Raw genomic sequence first — 27,462 nt, forward strand, 5'->3', positions numbered from 1 at the left:
CACATTTGAGCCAGTAGCACACAACTCACGTAATCCCACAGTAACTAGTTTGAATGGGATTCAAACCATAAACACCCCCCAGCCATTAGTTTAAGCTAACAACTTCACCACAGTGGTCGGAATTGGCTGTGGTAATAATTTCTTCCATTCCACCCCTCATCATCTGTTCACTGTTCAGTGGCTGTGTCAAGGGAAACAAAATTACTCTTTTCATGTTGTTACATCTATGAGTGGGCTTTTACATTTTTTTCATTATTCTTATTTAACCATGACCATTTTTGCCATCATATAGTCATATTCTGTTTTCCTGGATGTGCATGCTGCGTGTATTCATGTTTCAAGAACCAACACCAAGATGGATAACAGGATTCTTAACACACCTGATACGTTGCATGTGTAAACAGACAGACGGGAATAAGGCACTTTGAGGTCTGCACGTAATCTGACCTGGAAGACCTGAAAATTCTCCTCCCTTACCCATCAGGCACCAATACTGATACCAAACTCAATACCCTCATTTTGGAAATCTGTTGCTTCAGCAATTCAGTTATTGCACCCGTCCCATCTTAGTTTTCACATATGTTATATCCATCCGATCTCAGTGCTGAAAAAAAATAAAACCCACAACAAAATTGGAAATGGGCACTTGTTTTAATGCACAGGATATTGCAGCAACCCTGCCCTTTTCAGGTGAACAGACAACAGGCAGACTGATGGACAGACAGACTAGTGGACAGACAGATTGACCTGGGACACCATTCCAGACAAACCAGAAATTTTTTTTTAAACGACCATTTGCCTAAAACTTCCCATGGCATGCCAAGCTGTATTTCTGGATCACTTTGTTCACAATGAAATAGTCAACATCTGTTTCCACTGTGGCAGAAATCAATCAATTAGTAACAGTAACAGAAGCACGCAAATATATTTTCACACAGGACTGGAATGGCTGGTTTCACCATTTGCTTTCAACAGGATTTAAAAAATGCTTTGATAGCAGAATGAACTGTGAAAGACTTGGTGAGGTTAATCACTATATTTACATAATTCCTTTAGTTGATGCTTATTTAATGACAACATCCTCCATTAGCTCTATCCTGTTCTTTGTGCTCTTCTTAATTCCTGCTCAACAAACACTATATATATATACATATATATATATCTCTGTGTGTATGCGTGTGTGTGTGTGAGCTGTGTTGACTTGCCAGAAGCACCGCATGAGTTATACATAGTCAAATACCCATTAAATCATCACAGATGAAATACTGTCAAATCCCAGGACTTGATTAATATGCTAAAATACATTGAACAATCATTCAGTAAAAAGCCTAAAACCTTATTATTTTAGTAAGAATGTCATATATCAGTAACAGCTTAAAAACATCACCATGAAAAAAAGAGAGACCCATACACACACACGCAACAGAGAGAAACAGAGTAGCACAAAATAAAACAAAAATTTTAAAAATCTGTTCCAAAATATCTAAAAAATGGAAATGTAATTCAAAACAAATGTTATTCAACACCCCATGCAATTCTGTGACCATTCATGCATGCTAAAAAAAACCACCTAACAGTTACACCCTGTCACACCGATCATCTTTATCGGAGACCAAATGTCATCACAAAGACATACACCTCCCAGTCCCATCACCTGGTTTTGGTCCTTTCACCACTGAGCACACATACACACATCATCAGACAATTCCTATCTGCTCACAGTGTCTTATGTCTATTGCATCAGGCTTTAAAGATTTCCAGTCTTATCCTTACTTGCTGCCCATTATGCCCTCTGGAATGTAGGGCAGCAATGAAGTCTTGTGTGTTGTGGGCCAGTCTCTGAAGGGGGTACCCCAGGTGTGCTTGAGGGTCCCCAGTTCTCTTTAGACTGTTCTACACCAGAAAGTGTTATTTTGTGAATAGTTAATTCTCAGTCCCACAAGCACAAGAAAGTCAAAACAGAAAGAAAAAAAGTTTTCCAAGTTCCTCTTTCCTTGAAACAGACGGAATCGGCTTGGTCAAGTCCAAATCTTATGATAAATTTGATCATGCCATCTGGAACTGATATTTATAGGTTTACACTGGAAAACAGATAGGCCATCTCCCCCCACCCCCTCCCTTCTCCGACAGCAAGTCACTTTGTTGGTTTTATCTTTTACCCCTGCCTGCAGTTTCAAACTCCAAACTGGTCAAGTGATCTGGTTGCTGCCACATCCACTTTAAACTGCATCGGGGTTTAGGTCTGTTGTCTGTCAGTCACAGCTGCATTGAAATGACTGATCAGTGTGGCGATACCCCAGCCCTGAAGAACGTGATCTTAAGGGCATATGCCAACAGGTCGTTAAACTCATTTTCGATGTGGCAGCAAGCTGGTCACTTGACTTACTGGTTTGAAAATTCGGTGAGGCCAAAAGGTGCCTTGTAGGTTTCTCTATTTTTCTGCAAATCATGACATAAGCTGATACACTACCCACAGATTGTGGTGAATAAGTAAAATGAACCATAGTATGCTGAACCAAACATGAATACTGTTTACTGTATATGAGTAATATCGACTAGCAGAACTTGTGACTATGGTGAGAGGAACAGAAAAAAATTCACCTCTTTTCAAAATCGATGATCCAAGTCCTGATTACAAAATTGATCAGTCCAGTAAATGCACACCGAATGGTCAATATGCATGTCTGCAATAAATGATTAATATATTGTTTTATTCCTTATGTCTCTCAAACAGGTTCAGTCTGTGAATACTCTAAATATAGTACCTACATATCTATAATCTGCTTGCATATTGTACTTGGATACTAAATATAGTGCCTGCATTTCTCTGATCTGTCTGCACATTGTCTCTGAATACAAAATACAGTATTTGCATTTCTACAACATACCTGCACATTGTCTCTGAATACTAAATATAGTATCCATATTTCAACAATCTGCCTGCACATTCCTCTGCCAGCCAGAGACTAACAGACCAGTGCAGTAAGCACAATATTTACATCAAGTATTCATTCATGGAAACTTCAAGGTATACTGACTTCTTACATTATGGACATATACTGTGCTGTAAATGGTGATGTTTGACCCCCCACCCCCCAAAAAAACAAAACAAAACCATCCACAAGTGATCAGGCTATAAAAAGAATGAGAAATGTTCCTGGCTGCAGATACCAACTGGAAGCATATCCTCACACACAATCACTGAGGCTATCCACCAAAGTGCATCCAGAAGTTTGTGTTCAGTCATCACAATATGTGCTGACATTACTACTCCCTGTGTTCCAGTCAAGAACTACTGTGATGGAAGACATGTTGGTCCTACTCAAGGCAATGAGTGATTCGCAACCAAAGGGACAAACAGCAAATCACTTTGAAAATTGTTGCAGTAACAAGAACGTTCAATTAAAAAAAAATTTAAAAAAAGTACCAAAAGCAAAATGGCTGTGGTCAATCTTTTCCTTCCACCCTGTAATGACGTCCAAGATAAACCATCAAATGAAAATACTATCCTATGCAATACAAGTAAATGTTCACTGTTGCATATGCCCACACACAGACAGAAAGAAAATAATATGCATGTAAAAACAATATGCTAAAAAGCATATAGCTGCAGTTTGTTTTTCTTCCATCAGTTTTTGTTAAAGATAAAGTAGCAAAAAATAATACAATCCTAGGCAATAACAGCAATAAATATTTCAATAATCCTTCATGCCCAAACACATGCACACATCTAATAAATCACTTCCGCAACAAGTACACCTTATCCTCCTGGGACCCCCAAGTCCTCCCATCAGGTGCACACATCTGTGCCTGTCACGGAATCCTGCATCCCACCATTCATGTTCATCTTACTCATGAGATTCAGCTTTTAAATCTTCATGTTGTGGGTTTACATAGCTGAAATGTTGATGGCTACTATCCAGGCCTGCATTTTCACTCCCTCCTGTATTATTATCATTATCACTCAATGCAATTTGCTTCACAGCGTCTGTGAATAACTGCTGACTGAACCAGACAGCAGTGAAGTCAGCAACATAGACATCACTAAGTGTTGGTTCACTGAACATTGCAGGTAATGCAAAAAAAAGAAAGAAAAGAAATTGCATGTAATACCACTAAAACTGCTGCATATTGTGTGTTTGTGAGTAATGGTGCATAGAATTTAATCTGTTTAACTGCCTGTAAGCAAGAAACAGGAACGGAAAAACTGTAAATAAAGTTTCCAAAATGAAGACTGAAACAGCACTTCCTAAAGAGTAAACAACTCCTTCAGATTAGAAAACAGGGAGTCCTGATACTCCGAATCATTTTCTCTTTTTATCTTCATCATCTTTCTGTCTCCTCTGACACAGGTGCCCAGCACAATTACTTGACAATGTGGGTCTGCGTAAATCTCATTCCTTTGCAGCAACAAGTCACTACCCTTCAGTCTGTCACACGAGCAATGATAGTTTCAGTTTCAGTTTCAGTAGCTCAAGGCGGCATCACTGCGTTCGGACAAATCCATATATGCTACACCACATCTGCCAAGCAGAGGCCTGACCAGCAGCGTAACCCAATGCGGTTAGTCTGGCCTTGAGAAAAAAAAGAAAAAAAAAGGTGAATAAATAATAGATAAGCTTACATACATAAATAAATAATAATCATAATAAAAAATTTTTTAAAAAAGGTAGTAGTAATAATAATAATATTAAAATGATAATAATAAATAAATAAATAAATAAATAAGACAACAATGATGATAAATAAGCAATGATAACAACAAGAATGGTAATGTACGACAGAAACAAAACCACCTTTCAGAAACTATCCTACGTATCTGTGCCCATCACAAGCCTAAACCCAAGCAAAGGATATCAACGTAACAAATTCTATTCACATAATAAGGATATCAACACAGCACATTCCATTCACGCAATCTCTTTTTATGTCTTTCTTTAGCTGGGCAGACAAATGGTTCATCAGTGGAAGCACATGGTACCAAAGGCCTTAACAGAATCGGAATTGTCTTTTTCAGCAATTTACACAAAAATATATCACACATCTCAAAATGGCATCAAAATCAAAATGCAACAACTCTCAGAAAAAAAACAAAAACGGAAGAAAATGCGGCGAGGTGAGTGTGTGTGTGAGAGAGAGAGAGAAAGAGTGAGAGGGAGAGAGGAGTCAGTTAGAGATCGAAAGGGAGGGAAACAGAGACAGAGAGAGAGAGAGAGAGAGAGAGAGAGAGAGATCGTGTGTGTGTGGGTGTGGGCGCACGCGCGTGTGCGCGTGTGTGCACGTGTGTGTGTCCATATTTACCAAACATATCACAGATCCTATGCCAGTCCAAGTTAGCATTTAGCATTATTCTGGTTAGGGTTCTAGGATGAGAAAATCACCTTTTCTACAAAATTTCTCCATCTCCACACACACACACACACTCTCTCTCACAAACCAGTCCATACAACGGTGTAACTACTATCTTTCCATTACGCTTTACACTCTGACCACAAAACAATTTCACAGAGCACTATAGTAAAGCTGTAGGGATGTGACGATGTTTCTACACTGTCAAAGTATACTCTGGTTCAACACTGTGTTCTTCACAGGCAACAGAAACCAGCCCTTCCAAATCAGACATCCAGAAAGAAACATTAACATGTTCCCGGACTCGTTTTACAGTGCAGTTTCAGTAACAGTTTCAAGGAGTCAGTGTGGGGACAGATCTTTGTACACTACACCACATCTATTGTAAAAAAGAAAAAAGAAAAAAAGGAAAAAAAAAAGGAAAAAAAAAAAAAAGCAGCAAATGCCCGACCTTCAAATAAACCAAACTCACTTATCAGGCCTCAAGTGCGATGTAAATCAAAAACGCTGGGTGGAGAAACTGGAACTGCACTTGCACAACAAGAAGTGAAAGGCAACACAAGCCCGAGGATTTCCAAGAATGAATGCACCACCACTTTGCTTTGGCTGTCGCTGAAACCAGACACTTCGTTCAGGAGGGTCCTCAAGAAAAGCTTTGGGGTATTCACTTTGTAAAGACAGACCCCAGAGATGAGCAGTTACCTGTTCAACATTAATCCAGAGTAATCAAAATAGCTCTTTCTGAAGAAAGTACAGGCCTGTTTGATAGTCCATCCTCAACGGTAACCATACACACAAGCCATGAGTCATCCATCTTTCCATCAATTCATAATCCATGAGATGTTCATCTTTCCATCAATCCACAAAACATGTCAATCCACAATCCATGCGATGACCATCTGTCCATCAATCCACAATCCATGAGATATTCATCTTTCCTTCAATCCACAAAACATCTCAATCCACATTCCATAAGTCTGATCTTTCGATCAATCCACAATCCATGAGACGACCATCTTTCCATCAATCCATAATCCATGAGATATTCATCTTTCCATCAATCCACAAAACATGTCAATCCACATTTCAAGAGACTGATCTTTCCATCAATCCATGAGATATTCATCTTTCCATCAATCCACAATCCATGAGACGACCATCTTTCCATCAATCCATAATCCATGAGATATTCATCTTTCCTTCAATCCACAAAACATCTCAATCCACATTTCATGAGACTGATCTTTCCATCAATCCACAATCCATGACGACCATCTTTCCTTCAATCCACAATCCATGACGACCATCTTTCCTTCAATCCACAAACCATGTCAATCCACATTCCATGTAACTATTTTTCCATCAATCCAGAAATCATGACACAATCGTTCCATCAACATCCATCTTTCCATCAAAATCAATCTTTTCACCAATTGACAAGGCATCAGTCTCCACGAGGCATCCATCTTTCCATCAACATTGATCAAATCCATGAAACTTTGATTTTACAATTAAATCATGAACCATGCTACACTGACCTTTTCACTGATCCATAAACCATGAGACATCCATTTTTCCATCAGCATCCATTTTCCTACCAATCCGCACGGCATCCATCTCCTTGAATCATCAATCTTTCCATCAACACTGATCTTTCCATCAATTCCCAAACCATTAGACATCCATCTTTCCATAATACCCAAACCATGAGACATCCATCTTTCCATTAACACTGATCTTCCATCAATACCCAAACCACGATACATCTACCCTTCCATCAACACTGATTTTCTATCAATCCACAATCCATGAGACGTCCATCTTCCCACTGATTTACAAAACATCTATTTCCATGAGACATCTATCTTTCCATCAACAGTGATGTTTTCATCAATTCACAATCCATGAGACATAGGTCTTTCCATCAATACACAAACCAAGAGACATAGGTCTTTCGATCAATCCATAAACCAAGAGACATTGATCTTTCCATCAATCTACAATCCATGAGACACTGATACTTCCATCAATCCACAAACCAAGAGACACTGGTCTTTCGATCAATCCACAAACCAAGAGACATCAATCTTTCCATCAATCCATAAACCAAGAGACATTGATCTTTCCATCAATCTACAATCCATGAGACATTGATACTTCCATCAATCCACAAACAAAGAGACACTGGTCTTTCCATCAATCCACAAACCAAGAGACATCAATCTTTCCATCAATCCACAAACCAAGAGACATCAATCTTTCCATCAATCCATAAACCAAGAGACACTGGTCTTTCCATCAATCCACAAACCAAGAGACACAGATCTTTCCAGCAATCCAAAAACCAAGAAACAGCCATCTTTCCATCAATCCGCGAACCAAGAGACACTGATCTTTCCTCAATCCACAAACCAAGAAACACTGGGCTTTCCATCAATCCACAAACCAAGAGACATCCATCTTTCCATCAATCCACAAACCAAGAGACACTGGGCTTTCCATCAATCCACAAACCAAAAGACATCCATCTTTCCATCAATCCACAAACCAAGAGACACTGGTCTTTCCATCAGTCCACAAACTAAGAGACATTGGTCTTTCCATCAGTCCACAAACCAAGAGACACTGGTCTTTCCATCAATCCACAAACCAAGAGACACTGGTCTTTCCATCAATCCACAAACCAAAGCAACTGGTCTTTCCATCAATCCACAAACCAAGAGACACTGGGCTTTCCATCAATCCACAAACCAAAAGACATCCATCTTTCCATCAATCCACAAACCAAGAGACACTGGTCTTTCCATCAGTCCACAAACTAAGAGACATTGGTCTTTCCATCGATTGACTAGCAGGATGAGGTGGGAAGAGACACATTCCACTGGCTACAGGGGCAGGGAAGGGGTCTGCGTAAGGCTCTGTAGTGGTGACAAAAAGTCTATCTTCCACTTCAGGCAGACCCAACAAGGAACATGTCCCTTCAAAACATCTTGCACAATAACAAAGAAAAATATAAACCAGACTCTCAATGACCTGCACTGTGCACAGAAGTGCTGGATGTACTTTGTTCCCAGTGCAATGTGTAACACGACCCAGAGTTGCCATGTTTCACAGCTATCTGTGCACAAAAACTAGTTAAGGTTATTCCCAAACCTGCCAATGCATACTCTGTCAAAAGATTTTTGTTAAAGGAAAAAGAAAAAAACAACAACCCAACAACTGAAAAAGCCAACTGCAGGATGAAAAGCATCAATTCAAATCACTGTTGACTGGCAGCAGTCAATCGATCAAGCAGATATATCACATACACCTCTCATACACACTGATATACATTAACAGAAAGCAATGCTCCCATTTAAAAAATCAAATTGTACAAGTTCTGGAATTGTACAGTCTTCATCACCACATTCACCTGACATCAACACATAGCGTTGCACAAAAGAACACAAACAAACAAACAAAAAGAAAAGTAACACCACAGTTAATTCTCCCCACACCAAAGCCACTGACACTGAACACATCTGGCTGGACAGGAAGCAAAAAAGCTCATAACTTGCACAGGCTGAATACACTGACACGACAAAGTCCTGGGATGTCTGGCATAATACTGCCGGTCTGAGCCATCATGACCAAATCAACAAGGATCCTGCAGATCCAAGTGTTTTCGATGTGCGGGCAAAAAAGAACAATAACAAAACACAGCACAGCAGCATGAGAATGATGATGAACATGCTGACAAAACACATGATGAGCATGCTGACAAAACACATGATGAGCATGCTGACAAAACACATGAACACTGACAGGCAGGGAAAGCAGATCCAAACGGAGAGATGGAAAAGCAAGCCCCCCAGCTGTTCTTCTGTTCACTACTAGATGAGGGACTACTAGATGAGGTAATCTGCCTGGGAAATGAGGGGGCTCATCATGTGTGTGAAACTGAGCTCTCAACTGAAAAATGGACAAACCAAAATCCAGACCCCTGGATGTGTTGGAAGCCATGAGTGTCTATGCTGCTTTTCCAGTGCCGGCAGCCGTCACGGGCTGGTGAGGAGTGGGGGGACAGTCTCTCCTCTGTCACAGGTGTGAGGATCCACATACTGTCCCTCTGTTAAGAACAGGCAGGCACACTGACCGCCACAAAGGGGGGCTGTGGAAGAGGACAGATTCAAAGACTGTTAATTTGAAACACGAAGAGGAAAGGTGGGGATGTGGACAGTAGACCTCTGATGACATCTTCCTTCTTCAGATGACCTGTTGTACTTGCAGGTCCTACCTGGGAGTCTTCCTTATTCTGGAGAACTGCTGTTGCCTCATCTCTTTATATTACACCTCACAAGCCTCAAAACAAAACAAAACAAATAAATCTGTAAAATGTGGACAGCACATACTGCAATTTCTTACTTCGTCTTGCAAATATGGATAGTGCATGTTTTAAGATTTCTCAGTTAAACCTTGTGGATCTTGGTGTATGCAACAATGACCTGTCCGTGAAAATGACCTGGCCACAGACAGCTGTTGACACCAGTGGTTAATGGAGAGACCTGGTGGATTTCTGTCGTTTCCTCATGCCACAGTCACTGCTGGCTGGCTGTCTACTGCCACTGACAATGGTGGAAGACTTGTGTTCTAACAGGCACAACCTGACGGTGAGTCCAGTCTGATTCTAACCAGGTCCATTCACAACTAGCTGTGTAAATGATTACCCCTTACTATTTCAACTCATTACCTGATCTGACAAGTTCCTTCTCAGGCTGGCTTAGGCGCTGGCAAAATCCTCACAACCTCTGAAACCTGGCTTCATTCTTCTGAGACCTGTCTGAAACGACTGGTTTACTGGGCACCAGACAGGACAAAAGTGCATGATAACTGCTTTGGAAAAGACTGGAAACTTTGTAATCCAAATCAGCGTAGTAACCATCTGCCACTTATTACTACACTTCTGCACCTTTACAGGACCAGTTAAAGACCCGAGATGGCTCCGTCAGTGTGTGTCCTCTCGTTTGTTGTCTCCATTTTATCCACTGGTAAAATTGATGGCAACTCCAACAAGCCCTGTTGCTGAACTGTGTGGCAAGGATATAACAGACAAAGTAAGTCTGACAAGCTCTCGACTTCAGTATGATTCAGCACCTTGGATTCATTCATATCATCCATGATAAAGCCACACCTATTTCTTTGCTTCTTCACATGGACCAGTGTGGAAGGGGGGGGTGAGGATGGGGGGAGAGGGGATATGGGGCCAGGAGTGTCATTGAACCGGGGCATGGTGGTCAGATCCGCAGTCATCGCTGACGCCAGACAGTGGTGGTAGTGGCAGTGGTGGTGGTGGTCGAAGGCACACCTCCCCACCACCCACATGTGATATGTGGAAGCACCGCTTAAGGCTGAGTCCGCATACTGAATGACTCCTGTGGCTACTATAAGGGGGATGGCTCAGAGATGTTGAAATCCATACAGTCCTTCCTCTTGTCCAACACCTCACACACATAGCCCGCCACATCCACCTCTTGCTCCTCTGACAGCTTCACAAATGGATCAGCCTGCACACACACACACTCTGCCTATTCACAATTGTGTTTGTGTGAGGGTTGTGTGCGTGAGAGCGTTGTGTGTGTGTGTGTGTGTGTGTGCGCGTGCGTACATGCATGTGGGAAGGGGGCAGTACGTTAATATCTAAACATATGTTTATACGTATGTAGGCAGTGTGTATAAGTGCGTGTATAGTTTGCAAGGTACATTTTGGTGTGCACATGTAACACTGATGTTATGTGAATAATATCAGGTGCTTTGTAAAGCACATGGAACAGTTTTCAGGACAGAGTGGAACAGAAGTATCCATTATTAGTCCCACCTTTTTTTCACAGCATGTTAGACATAAGCCATAAACAAGAAAAAAAAAAAAAAGGATCACGGCGTAATGGATGAAACGTATCTATCACTGTTGATTATAGCCCAGCCCACCACAGGGTCATATCAAGAACTGAAACAACTGTCAATACCAATACTAAAGAACCTGAAAAAAAAAAAAGAAAAAAGAAAAAAGAAAAAAAGAAAACGTATCAAAACTGGGAAAAGAAATTTAGGCACAAATAAGGTCATATTCATGTACATCAACCTAGGACATGTCTGCGATATTACCAGTTCCTTAACTTGTTATGCCTGACATGAATTTCCTCCCCTGTGGACTTTTCCGCCATCTTGGCAATGAACTATCCCCCATGGTACACGACCAACAGATGACTTAACTCTGTGATGTACCCTAAGTATGTAGGGAAAATAATCACAATCAAAGGAATTTCTGAAGCTGCTACTGAACAGTGATAACAGATAAAACAGGAAGACCAGCCGCCGTGGCAAAGTGGTTAGCGTCGCGGATTGACGGCTGGGAGGACGCGTGTTCGAATCCCAGCGGAGGTGGGTTTTTTGGCCTGTGGCCAGCTCCTACCCAGAGTTTGAGTGTGCTCTGGGCTTAAATAGGGAGACTGGGACCACACAGTCAAGTGTCATCCACTTCAAGGATGCGTCTTTGGGTGTGTTGCTCTAATTACCTGACCAACACTGCAAGTGTCTGTATCTCTCGGGCCTGGTTAACGCCGGGATATCATTATGACAGGAAGCATAGAGTTCAGCCTTGTCACACAGTCCCAAACCAAAATGGACCTCCACAGCAACATCGTCATGGTCATGGTCATCCTCCTTCATCATCATCAATATAAACAAAACAGTCTCAAAGTCTGTGGCCTTTCATGCCCTGCTCTCATGGTGACCTCAGTTTCGATACCCCTCCACTTCTGTGCTTTGGGCGAGTCCTGTCAATGTCTTCAGTGTTGGCAGATTCATGGGGGGCTGTTGCTCGAGGGACGTGGTGGCGGTCTCCACTCTGGGAGGGACGCTCACTCAGTCTGGCTCCACGACTAAGCTGTTATTGTCGTTAGTAGGGTGCTTAGTAGGTGGTGTCCTAAGTACGTTGAATCAGAACAGGCACCAATGAACACCACTGAAGTGATTCAGCAGCAGTGCTGGGTCTCCTCTGGTGTGTGGCCTCCTGGCGACCTAACATCGATGGTTCCCTGTGGACTGTCGATGCTGGAACTGTGACAGACGAACCCGGGTGTGGCCGTGTATGGGGGAATCTAAATGAGCGGTGTGGGAGTAATGCCACTGAAATGGTGCAGATGATGGGGCAGCAAAAAAAAAAAAAAAAAAAAAAAAAAAAAAAAAAAAAAAAAAGAGGAAGGAAGGAAATTATTTGTTGCCCACTGCAGTAAAATACATGGAGGTCAGGGAAAATGTAGAAAGATGTATCCAGTTTCAGTTCAATATGTTTTTCCAAGAGGCATCATTGCCTTCTGACACATCCGTATATACTATACCACATCTGTTAGATGCGTGACGAGTCGGTCCTTGAATGCATGCATATATATATTTGTGTACCTATCAGAGTGAATTTCTTCTCCAGAATTTTGCCAGAGGGCAACACTCTTGTTGCCATGTGCTCCTTTTCAGTGCATGAAGTGCATGCTGCACACTGGACCTCAGTTTATCGTCTCATCCAAATGACGAGATGCTCAATTTTCCAGTCAAACTTAGGAGAAAGGGCACTGTAATGGCAGAAAAGTGCCTTATCCATTCTGCCACCTTGCCCGAGGGAAGTGGGAGGGAGATGGAAGAGGGAGATGTATCCAATGAACCAGTCGGATCAAACCACACAAAGGTAATTTTCTCCTGATTTGAAACCCACCCCACACACCAAAATGAGCTAAACATCACTATTTTCATTTGCCATTTTTCTTAACTGTATACTTACAGTGTTGCCTCAAGCAATGGAAATGAATTCTATATTATAAATCTAATCGTATTCCTTGGCCAATTTCATTTTTTGCTCAAGTGCCAAACCACAACATGTAACTTGTGACTCATTTTGTCACAAACATTCCTAATTTATCACTCCTACCCGCCCCACTCCCCCACCCAGCCCAATACAGAAACACTCCACACTTCTCACCAGCAACTTGGTGTACTTCGGCCTCTGCTTCTCTTCCTTTGTTAGACTGCACAGAGAAAAAGAACACAATTCATTCCCAATCCTCAAGGTACAAACTTATCAAAGTGCATACAAAAAGAAACAGCTTAAGAAAAACTTGACCCTCTATGACAGCCTCAAGCAATGAAATAACCTCTGCTGCAGCCTGATAAACTGATTATCAGAATGTTTTATCATCACCCGCGAAGGTAACTTTTTTTTTTTTTTTTTTTTTAATTCAATAATAAGAATATGGCTGTAGCAATGGATGTAATGCTGTAAATGAAGGATCACCACTTTTCTCCAACCTGCCACAGACATGACACAGACTTTGCCAGCTTAGGCCTTAAAGGGAGAGAATGAGAAAACAAAAATATCTTGACAGAAAAAAATCAGCCTTTCTGATCAAAGGAAGATACTGCATCTGCTTCCTCCGTTCCCGCGTCTGAAATCTGGACTCTTCATCATCAACCTTCTTAACCCCTTGACTGCTGTTGACAAGCATGTTCGTCAGTGAAAAGCTGTCACTTAACTGAGATATGATAGAGCTTACAGGTCAGGCTGTCAGTCACCAATCCGCATTCAGACTTTTCCCTCTTGGAACTGCATTATTTTTGTTCAATACAGTCAATTACAATATTGACAAGAACAAAAAAAAAAAAAATAGTAACTGCACTTAAAACTTAAGCCACAGTGATTTCATTTCATTATGGTTCAGCAGTCAAGGGGATAAAAACATGTATGTTTGGCTTCATCTATCTTCAGTACAATAAGCAGGTCTAACAAAGTTTTTCTCCACTGCAATGGGAATTCTTGGCTCACATCTATCTTCAGTACAATTAGCAGGTCTAGCAGTTTTTCTCCACTGCAATGGGAATTTTACAGCTTAATCTTTTGTGAGAAATAAGTCTTCTCAAACTCTCAAACTAGAATTCAAGATTGCACTGGCTGTTAGTGCTGCAGCCTTATGGGATAGTTGGCCTTTGGGGACCATCCCAATACCAGCTGCCCTAAAACCCTTTTGGCTGAGAGATTGGGGGTATAGTTAACCAGGGCAAGACACTCTCCACTATGATCAAATTCTAGCCCAGAAAGTCATGTCAGCAGTTGCCTCCTCTGCCCTGTTTCTGCCCTGCTGCTCTCTTGGTGACCCACCATTTGTTGACGAAGCTGACGAAGTGAACGGAGAAGGTGCCGTCGTAGGGGAGGGATGGGGCCGACCCCTGCACCACTTCCTGCAGCTGGTCAAACATGCTCACCCACTTGCGATACGGGAACCGCCCCGTCGCCAGCTCCATCTGTTCACACACACAGCGCTGATTCTTCAGACATGCCTATCTTTGATAAAAATTAGGGTACTCATCAACGATTCTGAGAAAAAAACCAACTGTGTACTCGCCGTAAGGTTAACAAAAAGGTTAAAGGTCACATAGCCTTTTACGGCCATCAGGGCAGTGGATTTATATACACTGTATCTAGGGCTCGGCACAGGAAGACAGGTCCCAATCCTCTCCTTCCACCATTTTAACATTCCCCAGGTCTGGGTCCACATTCACACCTGGGAGTGAGGAAAACTGGGAGTAGTTTTGTCAAGGATGCAGCATCATGCTGTAACGGGGCCTCAAGCCCCGATCACAGGATCACAAGTCTAATGCCTGAACGATTCTGCCACAGTGCCTTCTTTTACAGAGTACTGTTCAACAAAACTTTCTGTGCTTTTTAAGAAAAAATTGTTTATTCCACATACAGTGACAAAATAATGGAAATTTTGTTTTATTTACCTGGATTCTCACCTGTCGTGCTTTCACTCTATAGTATGTTCTTTCCCACTGCTCACTGTCACACCCCATCAGGGCTAACAGGTTTAAAAATAGCAACACACACCCAAGTTCAATTTATTACATTCTGGGTCAGTACCTCTGAAGACCCTGTTCACTGTCAGCACTCACTCATCTCAGATTTTAAGAAACACACCATACTGTACTTCCAATACTGATTGTACAAATCTTGAGAATCTGAATGAGTATATGAAAACAAAAGTGATGTTTCATATACTTTATTATTTGTGCATCATAATTCTGGTTTGTAGAACTGTCTTTATTTACAAAACTGGCATTGTGCAGAAAAGCATCCTTGAAATCAATGGTATCATACCCATTGCCTAAGTTTTCACTATTTTGGAATGTCACCATTATCACAGCTACCCACAATCCCTTCATCTCTGATGAGAATCGGCAAAGTACTGAACATGAACCATGCAATGCACATGCTCCAGACATGCAGCAAAATGTGAATGTCTTAAAACTACACAACATTACATCCTTGGCCTTTCTGAGTACTATAGTAATCCTGTTTGTTTGTATTGTGATTTGTGCATATTCTAAAGGGTTTTAACCCTTTCACCGCCAAGCTTGCATTTATGCATAGGCATGGTAGAGGACCCATGTCACTGAAAGGTGACCATTCATTGGTCTGTTTTTCATGAACCTACTGTTCTTAATGTTCGGTGGTAGGATTGGCCATATTTTCTATACATTGCAGGGGGAATCCCCAGCTGTTCTTAGCCACAGTCTTTTCTGTGTTAATACCACAAGGAAATTTTGTACTCTAAATTGACTTGCGGTGAAAGGGTTAAAACCAAAACCTTCTATCCTCACTCCTATGCTTCACTTACCAGTGTGATGCCTAAGCTCCACACGTCAGAGCGGACATCGTACCCATGGGTGGAGGCACAGGGGTCAATTCTTTCCGGCTGCAGCATAAAGATATGGTGAATGGATTACTTCAATGCAGAAGAAGCAAACATTTTGCTGTGAAAGATTCCCCACAACCCCTGTACCGAGACTCGGTGAAAGGCTTTTCATTTGTTTAGTCATTTTCCCCCGAAAATGGAGTATGGCTGCCTACATGGTGGGGTAAAAAAGGTCATACACGTAAAAGCCCACTTGTGTGCACATGAGTGAACGTGGGAGTTGAAGCCCACGAACAGAGAAGAAGTTGATTCATTCATTTACTTTCGAACATTATTGTCCAGATTTTATTAAAAGATATTATACATATGAATACACAGCCTTTGTGGTTGGCAATACAGCTGCATGTATCACTCTAAAGAATGCATTTAAAGGAGTGGTACATTCATGCCAATGGGCTTGTTTCTAGTGGTATTTGCTCTCTCCTATCTTTATTTTACATCTGAAGTTGTTTTTTTTTTTGTTTTTTTTTACACGCCATATCTATGATATAAACAGTGATGTGCCCACATTCATTTGTTAGTACAAGGTAAAATTATCAACACTTTATGCACAATTCACAACCCAAACCATTGCAGCGAAACAGGGACCCTGCAATAACCACACAGAGAAACCTTGTGTCTGAAATAGATAAAAATTAAATCAGGAGCCCTACTGGCTTCAGTTTCAGATTCAAGGTGTCAGAGCATACAAACCGATCCATATTCACTACAGTGCTGTAAGAAAAAGAAGAAGAAAAAACAAACAAAATACCATCAAGGCACTGACAGGCCTTGAAAAAAACCGTAAATTGGAAGAGGAAAGGAGCGAAAAAAAAAAGTAGTGATTAGAAGAAGGGGAAAGGTCTGGGAGAGAGTGATTTCTGTTCAAAATCACAACTGCTGAGTTACATAAAACAAAACAGAACACACGAACAAACAGAAAACAACTGTAGAGAAACTGTAAACAAAATATGGAACAAACACACAGAAAACAACTGTGGACAGACATCAAACAAAAGGAGGAGGGAACAAACAGAAAACAACTGTGGAGACACGTCAAACAAAGGAACAAACAGAAAACAACTGTGGAGACATGTCAAACAAAGGAACACACAGAAAACAACTGTGAAGACACGTCAAACAAAGGAACACACAGAAAACAACTGTGAAGACACGTCAAACAAAGGAACACACAGAAAACAACTGTGGAGACATGTCAAACAAAGGAACACACAGAAAACAACTGTGGAGACACGTCAAACAAAGGAACAAACAGAAAACAATTGTGGAGACATGTCAAACAAAGGAACAAACAGAAAACAACTGTGGAGACATGCGAAACAAAGGAACGAACGAACACACAGAAAACAACTGCAGAGAGATGTCAAACAAAGAAACGAACAGAAAACAACTGTGGAGACATGTCAAACAAAGGAACGAACGAACACACAGAAAACAACTGTGGAGAGATGTCAAACAAAGGAACGAACGAACACACAGAAAACAACTGTGGAGACATGTCAAACAAAGGAACAAACGGACAAACAGAAAACAACTGTGGAGAGATGTCAAACAAAGGAACACACAGAAAACAACTGTGGAGAGATGTCAAACAAAGGAACACACAGAAAACAACTGTGGAGACATATCAAACAAAGGAACACTGTGGAGACATGTCAAACAAAGGAACGAACGAACACACAGAAAACAACTGTGGAGAGATGTCAAACAAAGGAACGAACGAACACACAGAAAACAACTGTGGAGACATGTCAAACAAAGAAACGAACGAACACACAGAAAACAACTGTGAAGACATGTCAAACAAAGGAACACACAGAAAACAACTGTGGAGACATGTCAAACAAAGAACAAACAGAAAACAAATGTGGAGACATGTCAAACAAAGGAACGAACGAACACACAGAAAACAACTGTGGAGACATGTCAAACAAAGGAACGAACGAACACACAGAAAACAACTGTGGAGAGAGAGATGGTGAGGAGAGACGTCAAACAAAAGAAGGAACGAACAAACAGAAAACTGTGGAAAGACGTCAAACAAAAGGAACAAACAGAAAACAACTGTGGAGAGAGGTCAAACAAAAGGAACATACAAACAGAAAACAGCTTTGGAGAGACGTCAAACAAAAGAAGGAACGAACAAACAGAAAACAACGATGGAGAGAGGTTAAACAAACACCGAACAAACAGAAAATAACTATGGAGAGACGTTAAACAAACAAAAGAACAAACAAACAAAAAACACAACTATGGAGAGACGTCAAACAAAAGAAGGAACGAACACACAGAAAAACGTCAACTGACGGCCATATAGGGACGGCACCCTGCATCACGGGACTTAGCGATGGAATCCACCAGGTGGCCGCTGATCCCGAAGTCACACAGCTTGATGTCCCCCTTCCTGTCCAGCAGGATGTTGGACGGCTTCACATCTGCACAGGTAAAACACACCATCATCAACAACAGCACAGGTATAACACATCATCGAAAACTACAGTACAGGTAAAACACATCATTAACAACAATAGTACAGGTAAAACCCACCATCAACAACGACACAAGTGAAACAAACGATAAAAAACAACAATGGCAAAAGTAAAACATACCATCAACAACAATGACACAGGTGAAACATTATTAACAACAGCACATGCAAAACACATCATAAACAGCAACCATAAGTAAAACACACCGTCAACAACAATGATACAGGTAAAACACTATCACCAACAATGGCACGGGTAAAACACACCATCATCAACAACGGCACAGGTAAAACACACCATCATCAACAATGGCACAGGTAAAACACACCATCAACAACGGCACAGGTAAAACACACCATCATCAACAATAGTAAGGTAAAACAAACCATCAACAACAACAGTGGCACAGGTAAAACACACCATCATCAATAACAGCACAGGTAAAACATCAACAACAGCACAGATAAAACACCATCATCAACAATAGCACAGGTAAAACATACCATCATCAACAATAGCACAGGTAAAACACACCATCATCAACATTAGTACAGGTAAAACAAACCATCAACAACAACAGTGGCACAGGTAAAACACACCATCATCAATAACAGCACAGGTAAAACATCAACAACAGCACAGATAAAACACCATAATCAACAATGGCACAGGTAAAACATACCATCATCAACAGCGGCACAGGTAAAACACATTATCAACAACAGCAGCAGCAGCAGCACAGGTAAAACACACCATGAAAAACAACAGCACAGGTAAAACACATCATCAACAGTACAGGTAAAACACACCATGAACAAAAACGACACAGGTGAAACACACCATGAACAACAACAGCACAGGTAAAACATACCATCAACAGCAATAACAGCACAGGTAAAACATCATCATCAACAACAACAGTTCTGGTAAAACACACCATCAACAACAACGACACAGGTGGAAAACATCATCAACAACAGCACAGGTAAAACACACCATCAACAGCAACAACAGTACAGGAAAAACACACCATCAACAACAATGACACAGGTAAAACACACCATCAACAGCAACAACAGTACAGGAAAAACACACCATCAACAATAATGACACAGGTAAAACACAACATCAACAATAGCACAGGTAAAACACACCATCAACAGCAACAACAGTACAGGAAAAACACACCATCAGCAACAATGACACAGGTAAAACACACCATCAACAGCAACAACAGTACAGGAAAAACACACCATCAGCAACAATGACACAGGTAAAACACAACATCAACAGCAACAACAGTACAGGTAAAACACAACATCAACAATAGCACAGGTAAAACACACCATCAACAGCAACAACAGTACAAGAAAAACACACCATCAGCAACAATGACACAGGTAAAACACAACATCCACAACAGCACAGGTAAAACACACCATCAAAAGCAAGAACGGCACAAGTAAAACACACCATCAACAATAATGACAGGTAAATACAACATCAACAACAGCACAGGTAAAACACACCATCAACAATGACACAGGTGAAACACAACATCAACAACAGCACAGGTAAGACACATCAACAACAACGGCACAAGTAAAACACACCTTCAACCACAACATTATCATAACCATCACCATTCGCAGTAACAATCATGACCACACCCCTTTATGCCCCCACACACAAACAACAAATAACAAAGGAAAGCAATGAAAGACACAACCTGTTCAATTATTTCATACACATGTGATGAAAAATTGTCCAATGTTTCTTAACATACCTCTGTGGATAATTTTGAGTTGCTCCTTCAGGTAATTTAATGCTTTTAACGTCTGAAAAAAAAAAGAAACCAAAAACATGTTTAACAACAGAGTATGTTTCTGATGAGTTGTGATGATTTCCACTCTCAAACATGCACATATGTGTTCATAAAGACATACAAGCCCACGCAGTAACACACGAGTGGGCATCAGTGTTACTTTAAAATAGTCACAAGAAATTTCATGAATATCATTCAAAAATGAAGAAATAAATGGTAACCAAAATATCAGTGAAAATAAATTTCTTGTATTTCTCATATCTTCAATGTAAATGCTTTCCCTCACCACCTCCCATAAGCTTGGTAAAATAAAATAAAACAAAATAAAATACACAGACCTGCCAACCCCAATTAAAAGCATGAGAATCATACAGATATCTCAAAACAAAACAAGCAAATGTTTTCCCGACTTCATTACAGCTTTCTGGCTTGGCCATTTCAAGTGAGAAAGAATCGGTAAAAAACAACATTACATGACATTTATGGAAAATCATTTTGTTCAAAATGTGTTATCTGAACAATTATTCTAACAAACAAAATGATCACAAAGTCTATTGCACTCTGCTGTATTATCAATTTGCTATGCATCATTTTATTTTTTTCGATATTGTATCCACTTGCATGTTTCTTGAACATGGAGATTCCGGTGTAAAATGGAAGTCAAATGCACACTGGTTGATGACTGCATTATACAATATGTGTGTAATCTTGCACTTTTATCCCTCATGTTTAAGTCTGATGGATGTGTTTCCATAAATACCCACCAAAAATAAGAGTCTAACAACAAAAAACTTTCATGAAAAACGCTCTACCCCAGTTTTCCATACAACAATTTGTCACACACACACACACACACACACACACACACACACATCCTGTTACAAACTTACTGCCTAGATCACACATATACACACACTCATGCATGCTACAAATCATACAAACTAACGCGTGCGTACGCGCACACACACACACCCAAGCATGAACATGAAAGTTACACACAAAGTTACAAACATACTGCCACAGTGATTTTGCCTAGTATGTTCTCAGGTATAGAGCTCTGCAGTTCCCCGTAGACAAACTTGTAGAACTTGTCCAAGGAGGTCTCCATCAGTTCCATGCAGATCCAGCAGTCTCCCTGCGCACATACATACAACTGTGTGTGTCCACACACAAACACAGTGAGTGTCCACACACACTCACATACATTGTTGACAATAGTCTTTAAAATTAATTTGTCACAGAAAAATTGTTTTCACCCCAGTGATATGAAATGGAAACATGGATACCTGAAATCAATTTACCACAGAAAAATCGTTTTCACTCCAGGGATGTAAAATGAAACATGGATACTATGAAGAAAAGAGTTTTTCCTCCTGCAATTCCCTTTGCTTTACTTTCTCCTTAACAACAACGAATATATCCACCCATATCAGACCTTCTGATAACGCATTTAAGCAAACATCCCGGACAGTCTGAAAAAGAAGAAGGATGTAGTGCATGTTCATTGAGCGGGTCTACAAGAAGTTCTAAAGAGATCTAGAATGAAAGCACAAAAAGAGTGAAAATCATTGTTGGCAGCTTCAGTCTAATGCCAGGATCGTCTGCTACAAAGAAGTTGTTTCTCTTCGCCTCATCTGGACACAGAAACCAATTATGGCTAGCAGGTATGTCTCCCTTAAACAGCTTTGTATGTGTTAAGATTTGACTGGAGTGCTGCATTAGAGTGACCATCTGCAGGTAGTCTGGGATCCCCAGGAATTATGACAAAACTGTCCCTGGGACCCATGATTTTCAGGTGATCGGAAGCCCTGCATACAACATGAACCAATCTAAAAGATACCCTATCACTATTAAAAAAAAGTACAGATTATCAACTCCTCCTCCACATAAACAGCAAAAAGCACACACCATGTCAAGGACATGGAGACAGAAACGGACCACTGACCTCCCTGAAGAGCGCTCCATAGAACTGCACAATGAAGGGACAGTTGTTGCTGCGCATCACCACATCCAAGTCCATCAGCAGCTGCTTCTGCTCCTTCTCGTCCACTGTTGAACGTATCCTCTGTCACATACAATAATCACTGTAGATTTGAATGTATCCTCTGTCACATACAATAATCAGTGTAGATTTGAATGTATCCTCTGTCACATACAATAATCAGTGTAGATTTGAATGTATCCTCTGTCACATACAATAATCAGTGTAGATTTGAATCTATCCTCTGTCACATACAATAATCAGTGTAGATTTGAATGTATCCTCTGTCACATACAATAATTAGTGTAGATTTGAACGTATCCTCTGTCACATACAATAATCAGTGCAGATTGTAGATTTGAATGTATCCTCTGTCACATACAATAATCAGTGTAGATTTGAATCTATCCTCTGTCACATACAATAATCAGTGTAGATTTGAATGTATCCTCTGTTACATAGAATAATCAGTGTAGATCTGAATGTATCCTCTGTCACATACAATAATCAGTGTAGATTTGAATATAATTATCCTCTGTCACATACAATAATCAGTGTAGATTTGAATGTATCCTCTGTCACATACAATAATCAGTGTAGATAGTGTAGATTTGAATGTATTCTCTGTCACATACAATAATCAGTGCAGATTTGAATGCATCCTCTGTCACATACAATAATCAGTGTAGATTTGAACATATTCTCTGTCACATACAACATTCACTTATCAAATTTGAATATATCCTCTGTCAAATAGGATAATCACTGTTGGATGTATGCTCTGTCACATGTGATAATCACTGTCAGATTTGAATGCATCTTCTGTGACATACCGTAATAACTGTCAGATTTGAATGTATCCTGTCACATACAATAAAGACTTTGAGATTTGAACGTATCCTCTGTCACATAGAAAATCAATGTCAGATTTCAACATAACCTCTGTGACATAGGATAACCAGTCAGACGTGAAAATATCCTCTGTCACATACAATAATAACTGTCAGATTTCAACATAACCTCTGTGACATATAACCACTGTCAGATGCGAACGTATCCTCTGTCAAATACAAAAACCACTGTCAGATGTGAACGTATCCTCTGTCAAATACAATAACCACTGTCAGATTTGAATGTATCCTCTGTGATATACCAGTCACTGTCAGACCTGCCAAACTCCAGACTTGAGAGGAACATTTTCATCAACAGGGAGGAATACTTGGAAGTTGAGAGGAGTGCTTTCAGTATAAGTCCAAAACATATTTCTGTTCCAATTAAGAAAAATGTTTCTTTCTTCCTTTATTTCTTCTATTGTACAGGGCAAACTGGGTCCAACATGCGCTTTAAAATAACGGTGGCGAAACTGTGGTCAGAATTTGCTGACAGGAAAATATTTCTCAACTGGTAATACACACTGCAGCTATGCGGCTCTGTGCACTTATCACAAAACAGCTTTTTTTTTCTTTTTTTTTTAAGGAATCACAATTTTTGGGGTGGGGGTGCGGCAAGCTAGTATGTGTGCGTTCTGGATGCATGCACATATGGTGCCAGTGTGAGACAGATGGAGATGGACGGGGGCCACTGACCTAAACAGACTCATCATTTTGACATCGTTGGCTGCCTTCAATTCCTTCAACTCATAGGCACACACGCACGCACGCACACACACACATGGATGTACATGGCAATAAAAGGGTTGTCCCTGGCCAAATTCTGTAGAAAAATCCACTTTCACAGGAAAACATACACTTGCAGGCAAGATGAAAAAATAAAGGGTGGTGCTGTACTGTGACAATGTGCTCTCCCTAGCGAGAGCAGCCCAAATTTCACAGAAAAATCTGTTGTGACAAAAGGGTATATTACACAACAATACACTCATACATCATACAAGAATAAAGGGTGGACAACTCAAGCTGCAGTGGTGTTTCCATCAGCCATCCTCTGCTTTCTCCTTTCACCCTTCCCCAACCAATATCAAATCTGGCCCCTCAACAGTTCACTTCAAGAAAGCCAGTTTAGCTGTATTTTACATTTGATGAATAAACACAATTCTAACCAAAAAATTCCCGGTGGATGGCCTACTTAATCTTTGTTGTTTATAGCTGATGACAAAGGCCCATACCATGACTGACAATCTGATAGCCCCCCCCCCCCCTCCTTCTCTTCCTCCCCAAGAACAACCCACAAAGCTTGTTAGTTTAGTGATGTTTCAGTGATCACAGAGAGCCTGCTGAATGTCAATACAGTTACAAATCGGCTACAGTCTACATGTTTCGCAAGGATACACAATTTCAAACTAGACTCATATAGGTACTGTACCTTCACAGCCATGACAATATCTGTCAGCTTGTGCTTCATCTTGTTGACAGTGCCATAGTTCCCCCGCCCAATCTCGCCCAAGTCTTTCAAGTCATCAGCTGTGAAGTCGTATACCTGAAACACCAGCATGTATTTGGTAAACCACCAACACAGTTTTTGTCAGACTTTGAAGGGATTCTCAATTGAATAGAAAACATGACTGGAGCAGGGAAACGTACTGACTTATCCCAAGGATGACCCTAGCGTTTCCTGTATCTATGAAATATTCCACAGATTTGTTGTTGACAACTGTTGCATTTCATTCCATTCCAAAGGAACAAAAATCATTCACATGCACACACATACTCATCTACACATTCACTTATTTACATTTCAGCAAAATAAACCCAACTGTAAAGGTGATAAAACGACATGATTAAGTTGACAGGTGTGGGAGTTTTGTCATACAAATTTGACAGATAAGTAAACCCAAAGCACTGTAATAATAATAACAATAACAATAAAAATAATGGATGCTTGTTTAGCGCTTTCCTCCCTGAAAGGGAGCTCAAAGCGCTTTACAACAAACAACTCCCCCCACCCAACCCTCCACCCCACCCCCCCACACACACAAACACACATGCGTACATACATAACTGTTTAATTTTTTGTGCCACACTTGGCAAAAAGGCTATTTGTCAACCCCGAGAGAGTGTGTAGAAAAAATTACCAATGTGCCATTCCAATCACTTTTCATTCCCTTTTTGCTTTCGGCTTTTTTCTTTTTCTTGCCAACTAGTAATATACACACATGCACCCATTCATAGCCATCTTTGTATCGAGCTGTTCGACAACAACACTAAATTTATAGTTAATCTGATATTCATTATTTGTCATTACTTTTTGTACATGAGGACTTGGGGTGCGGGAGTGGGTGGAGAGCTGGGAGTGGGAAGAAAGGGTTCTGAGAGAAAGAGAATTGTGATTCTTTGACTATAAGCTAACAAACACTACATTGGTTACCTGATCTGGAGATATTTGGAGTTTTCCAGATGATCTCTCCATTGCCCGTGATCTTAATCGTTCACTGCAGGAAATAAAAGCCAATTGTCTGCATGAGTAACTGAAGTGGATTTTAACTGTCAAACTTTTATTTAATGCATTGCAAATAAAATGAAATGAAAAATGAATTGCAAATAACATGAAAATTATCATAAAATATTATATCATTATCATACTAACATGAATATTTCATATTGTTTTCAAACACTGGAGAACAGGATAAATGGCGGGTTTTTTTTTTCCTTGTTTTTCATCAGAAAGGATAAAACATATATATGTAGATAATATACTCTCATTTTATGATGACAAACAAAGCAGCTAAAAAACAAACTTAAGTCTGTCAAGTTGCTGGCCATCTAAAGTTAAGTTTGCATTATCAAACTTTGTCATCCTTTCACATATATGCATTAGTTTTGCAAAACATCTGGATTATTTGTCAGGTAAATACAAATAATGACACTGGAGCATCATAGTAAACTCAGCTGCCATATTCTTTTAGCATCTGCACTGATTAACTCCTTCACCATCATACGCTACATTAATCAACAGGCAGTTCACCACCATAGGTGACTTTAGTCGACATCAAGAGGCCAGGTTAGAGGGACAATTTATCACACTGTAACACAGCTTGACAGCTGCAGCCAGTTTCCTGGGCAACAGAACAATGACTGACCTTTGTCTCCTGACTGAGTTTCAAGTTAACAAGTACAATGTGTTGTTTTCAACAAGAAGCAAATCATGTGACCAAGAACATCAAGTCTAAAATATTTGGCACCGGGGACTGATTTTCACACAGAAACTTGGTGGTTCAAGAGTTAATAGGGCAAGAAACAAATCTTTTTCTTTATAAATTATATAATTCAATACAATATATACTAACAGACAACAATATCTGCTTGCAAGACTCACCACTATTCAGTACACTTGAAATACTTTGATCAAAAAGTCAATAAATTAATGAACAATAATCAACAGCAAACTGTATGCAACCTACATTTGTGTTGAGTGTCCCATATCTGCTAAGGAGGGAGAACCTTGCCGTGAACCAGAATTGTTGAAGTCCAGCTTTAACCCTTGTCGGTTGCCAACTGCAAAAAACACACTACAATTAATACAAAGTCTTCTGCATTGTTATGAGTTGGCTGCATAATGACATCAGCACAAACAGTAATAGACAATAATATCAATATAAAAAACTCCAGCCAATAAAACTGACATCCAGGTGCTTTGTGCAGTCAAATAAGACCAACAGTCCGGACAAGAATCACAAACACAAGAAAAGCACAAAATGTATACAAACAAAAATACAATGCGACAGTACTGTATCACTCCAGTTAGCAAATCATTTCACCTGCCATTACAAACATCCAAGCATCATATAGTGAAGAAGGCAAAAATGTACAAGCATCACCACCACAGTAAAATGATCCAGAAAACACGCCATCAAAACAGTGCAAGTATCTCACAGAAACAAAATTGTATGAAAATTTATCTCTACCGCAAGATGTGGCAAGTTCTGCTGATACACACAGAACATGCCATGTGAAGCTTCTGGACTCACAAACTCCAAGAGCTGAGCAGTAACTAGCTAACTCATATATACTGAAGACAATGCTACTAACTTTTGTTCTAAATGAATTATAAGTCATAGCTTAAATTTTGATTTAGTTCACCAAGTGA

General features: G+C 40.3%; 2 protein-coding genes across 2 annotated transcripts in view; both read right to left on the minus strand.

Moving 5' to 3' along the window:
* The window catches only part of LOC143291858 (prominin-1-A-like), a 102,266-nt gene extending 91,628 nt beyond the window's left edge, over positions 1-10,638 (minus strand). The window contains exons 1-2 of the mRNA XM_076601975.1: positions 10,483-10,638; positions 9,330-9,457 (exon numbers count right to left, since the gene is read on the minus strand). Of these exons, the coding sequence (XP_076458090.1) occupies positions 9,330-9,457; positions 10,483-10,638 (284 nt within the window). The remainder of the gene's footprint in view (positions 1-9,329; positions 9,458-10,482) is intronic.
* LOC143293153 (dual specificity mitogen-activated protein kinase kinase 4-like) overlaps positions 8,256-27,462 on the minus strand; it is a 20,635-nt gene continuing 1,428 nt past the window's right edge. Inside the window, exons 2-12 of the mRNA XM_076604069.1 lie at positions 26,777-26,870; positions 25,744-25,807; positions 24,742-24,855; positions 22,387-22,506; positions 21,457-21,576; positions 20,403-20,454; positions 18,435-18,562; positions 16,050-16,127; positions 14,531-14,673; positions 13,358-13,403; positions 8,256-10,892 (exon numbers count right to left, since the gene is read on the minus strand). Coding sequence (XP_076460184.1) covers positions 10,770-10,892; positions 13,358-13,403; positions 14,531-14,673; positions 16,050-16,127; positions 18,435-18,562; positions 20,403-20,454; positions 21,457-21,576; positions 22,387-22,506; positions 24,742-24,855; positions 25,744-25,807; positions 26,777-26,870 — 1,082 coding nt within the window. The 3' untranslated portion in view covers positions 8,256-10,769. The remainder of the gene's footprint in view (positions 10,893-13,357; positions 13,404-14,530; positions 14,674-16,049; positions 16,128-18,434; positions 18,563-20,402; positions 20,455-21,456; positions 21,577-22,386; positions 22,507-24,741; positions 24,856-25,743; positions 25,808-26,776; positions 26,871-27,462) is intronic.

Source organism: Babylonia areolata, chromosome 18 (assembly GCF_041734735.1).
Source record: "Babylonia areolata isolate BAREFJ2019XMU chromosome 18, ASM4173473v1, whole genome shotgun sequence".
Classification (NCBI taxonomy): Eukaryota; Metazoa; Mollusca; class Gastropoda; order Neogastropoda; family Buccinidae; genus Babylonia; species Babylonia areolata.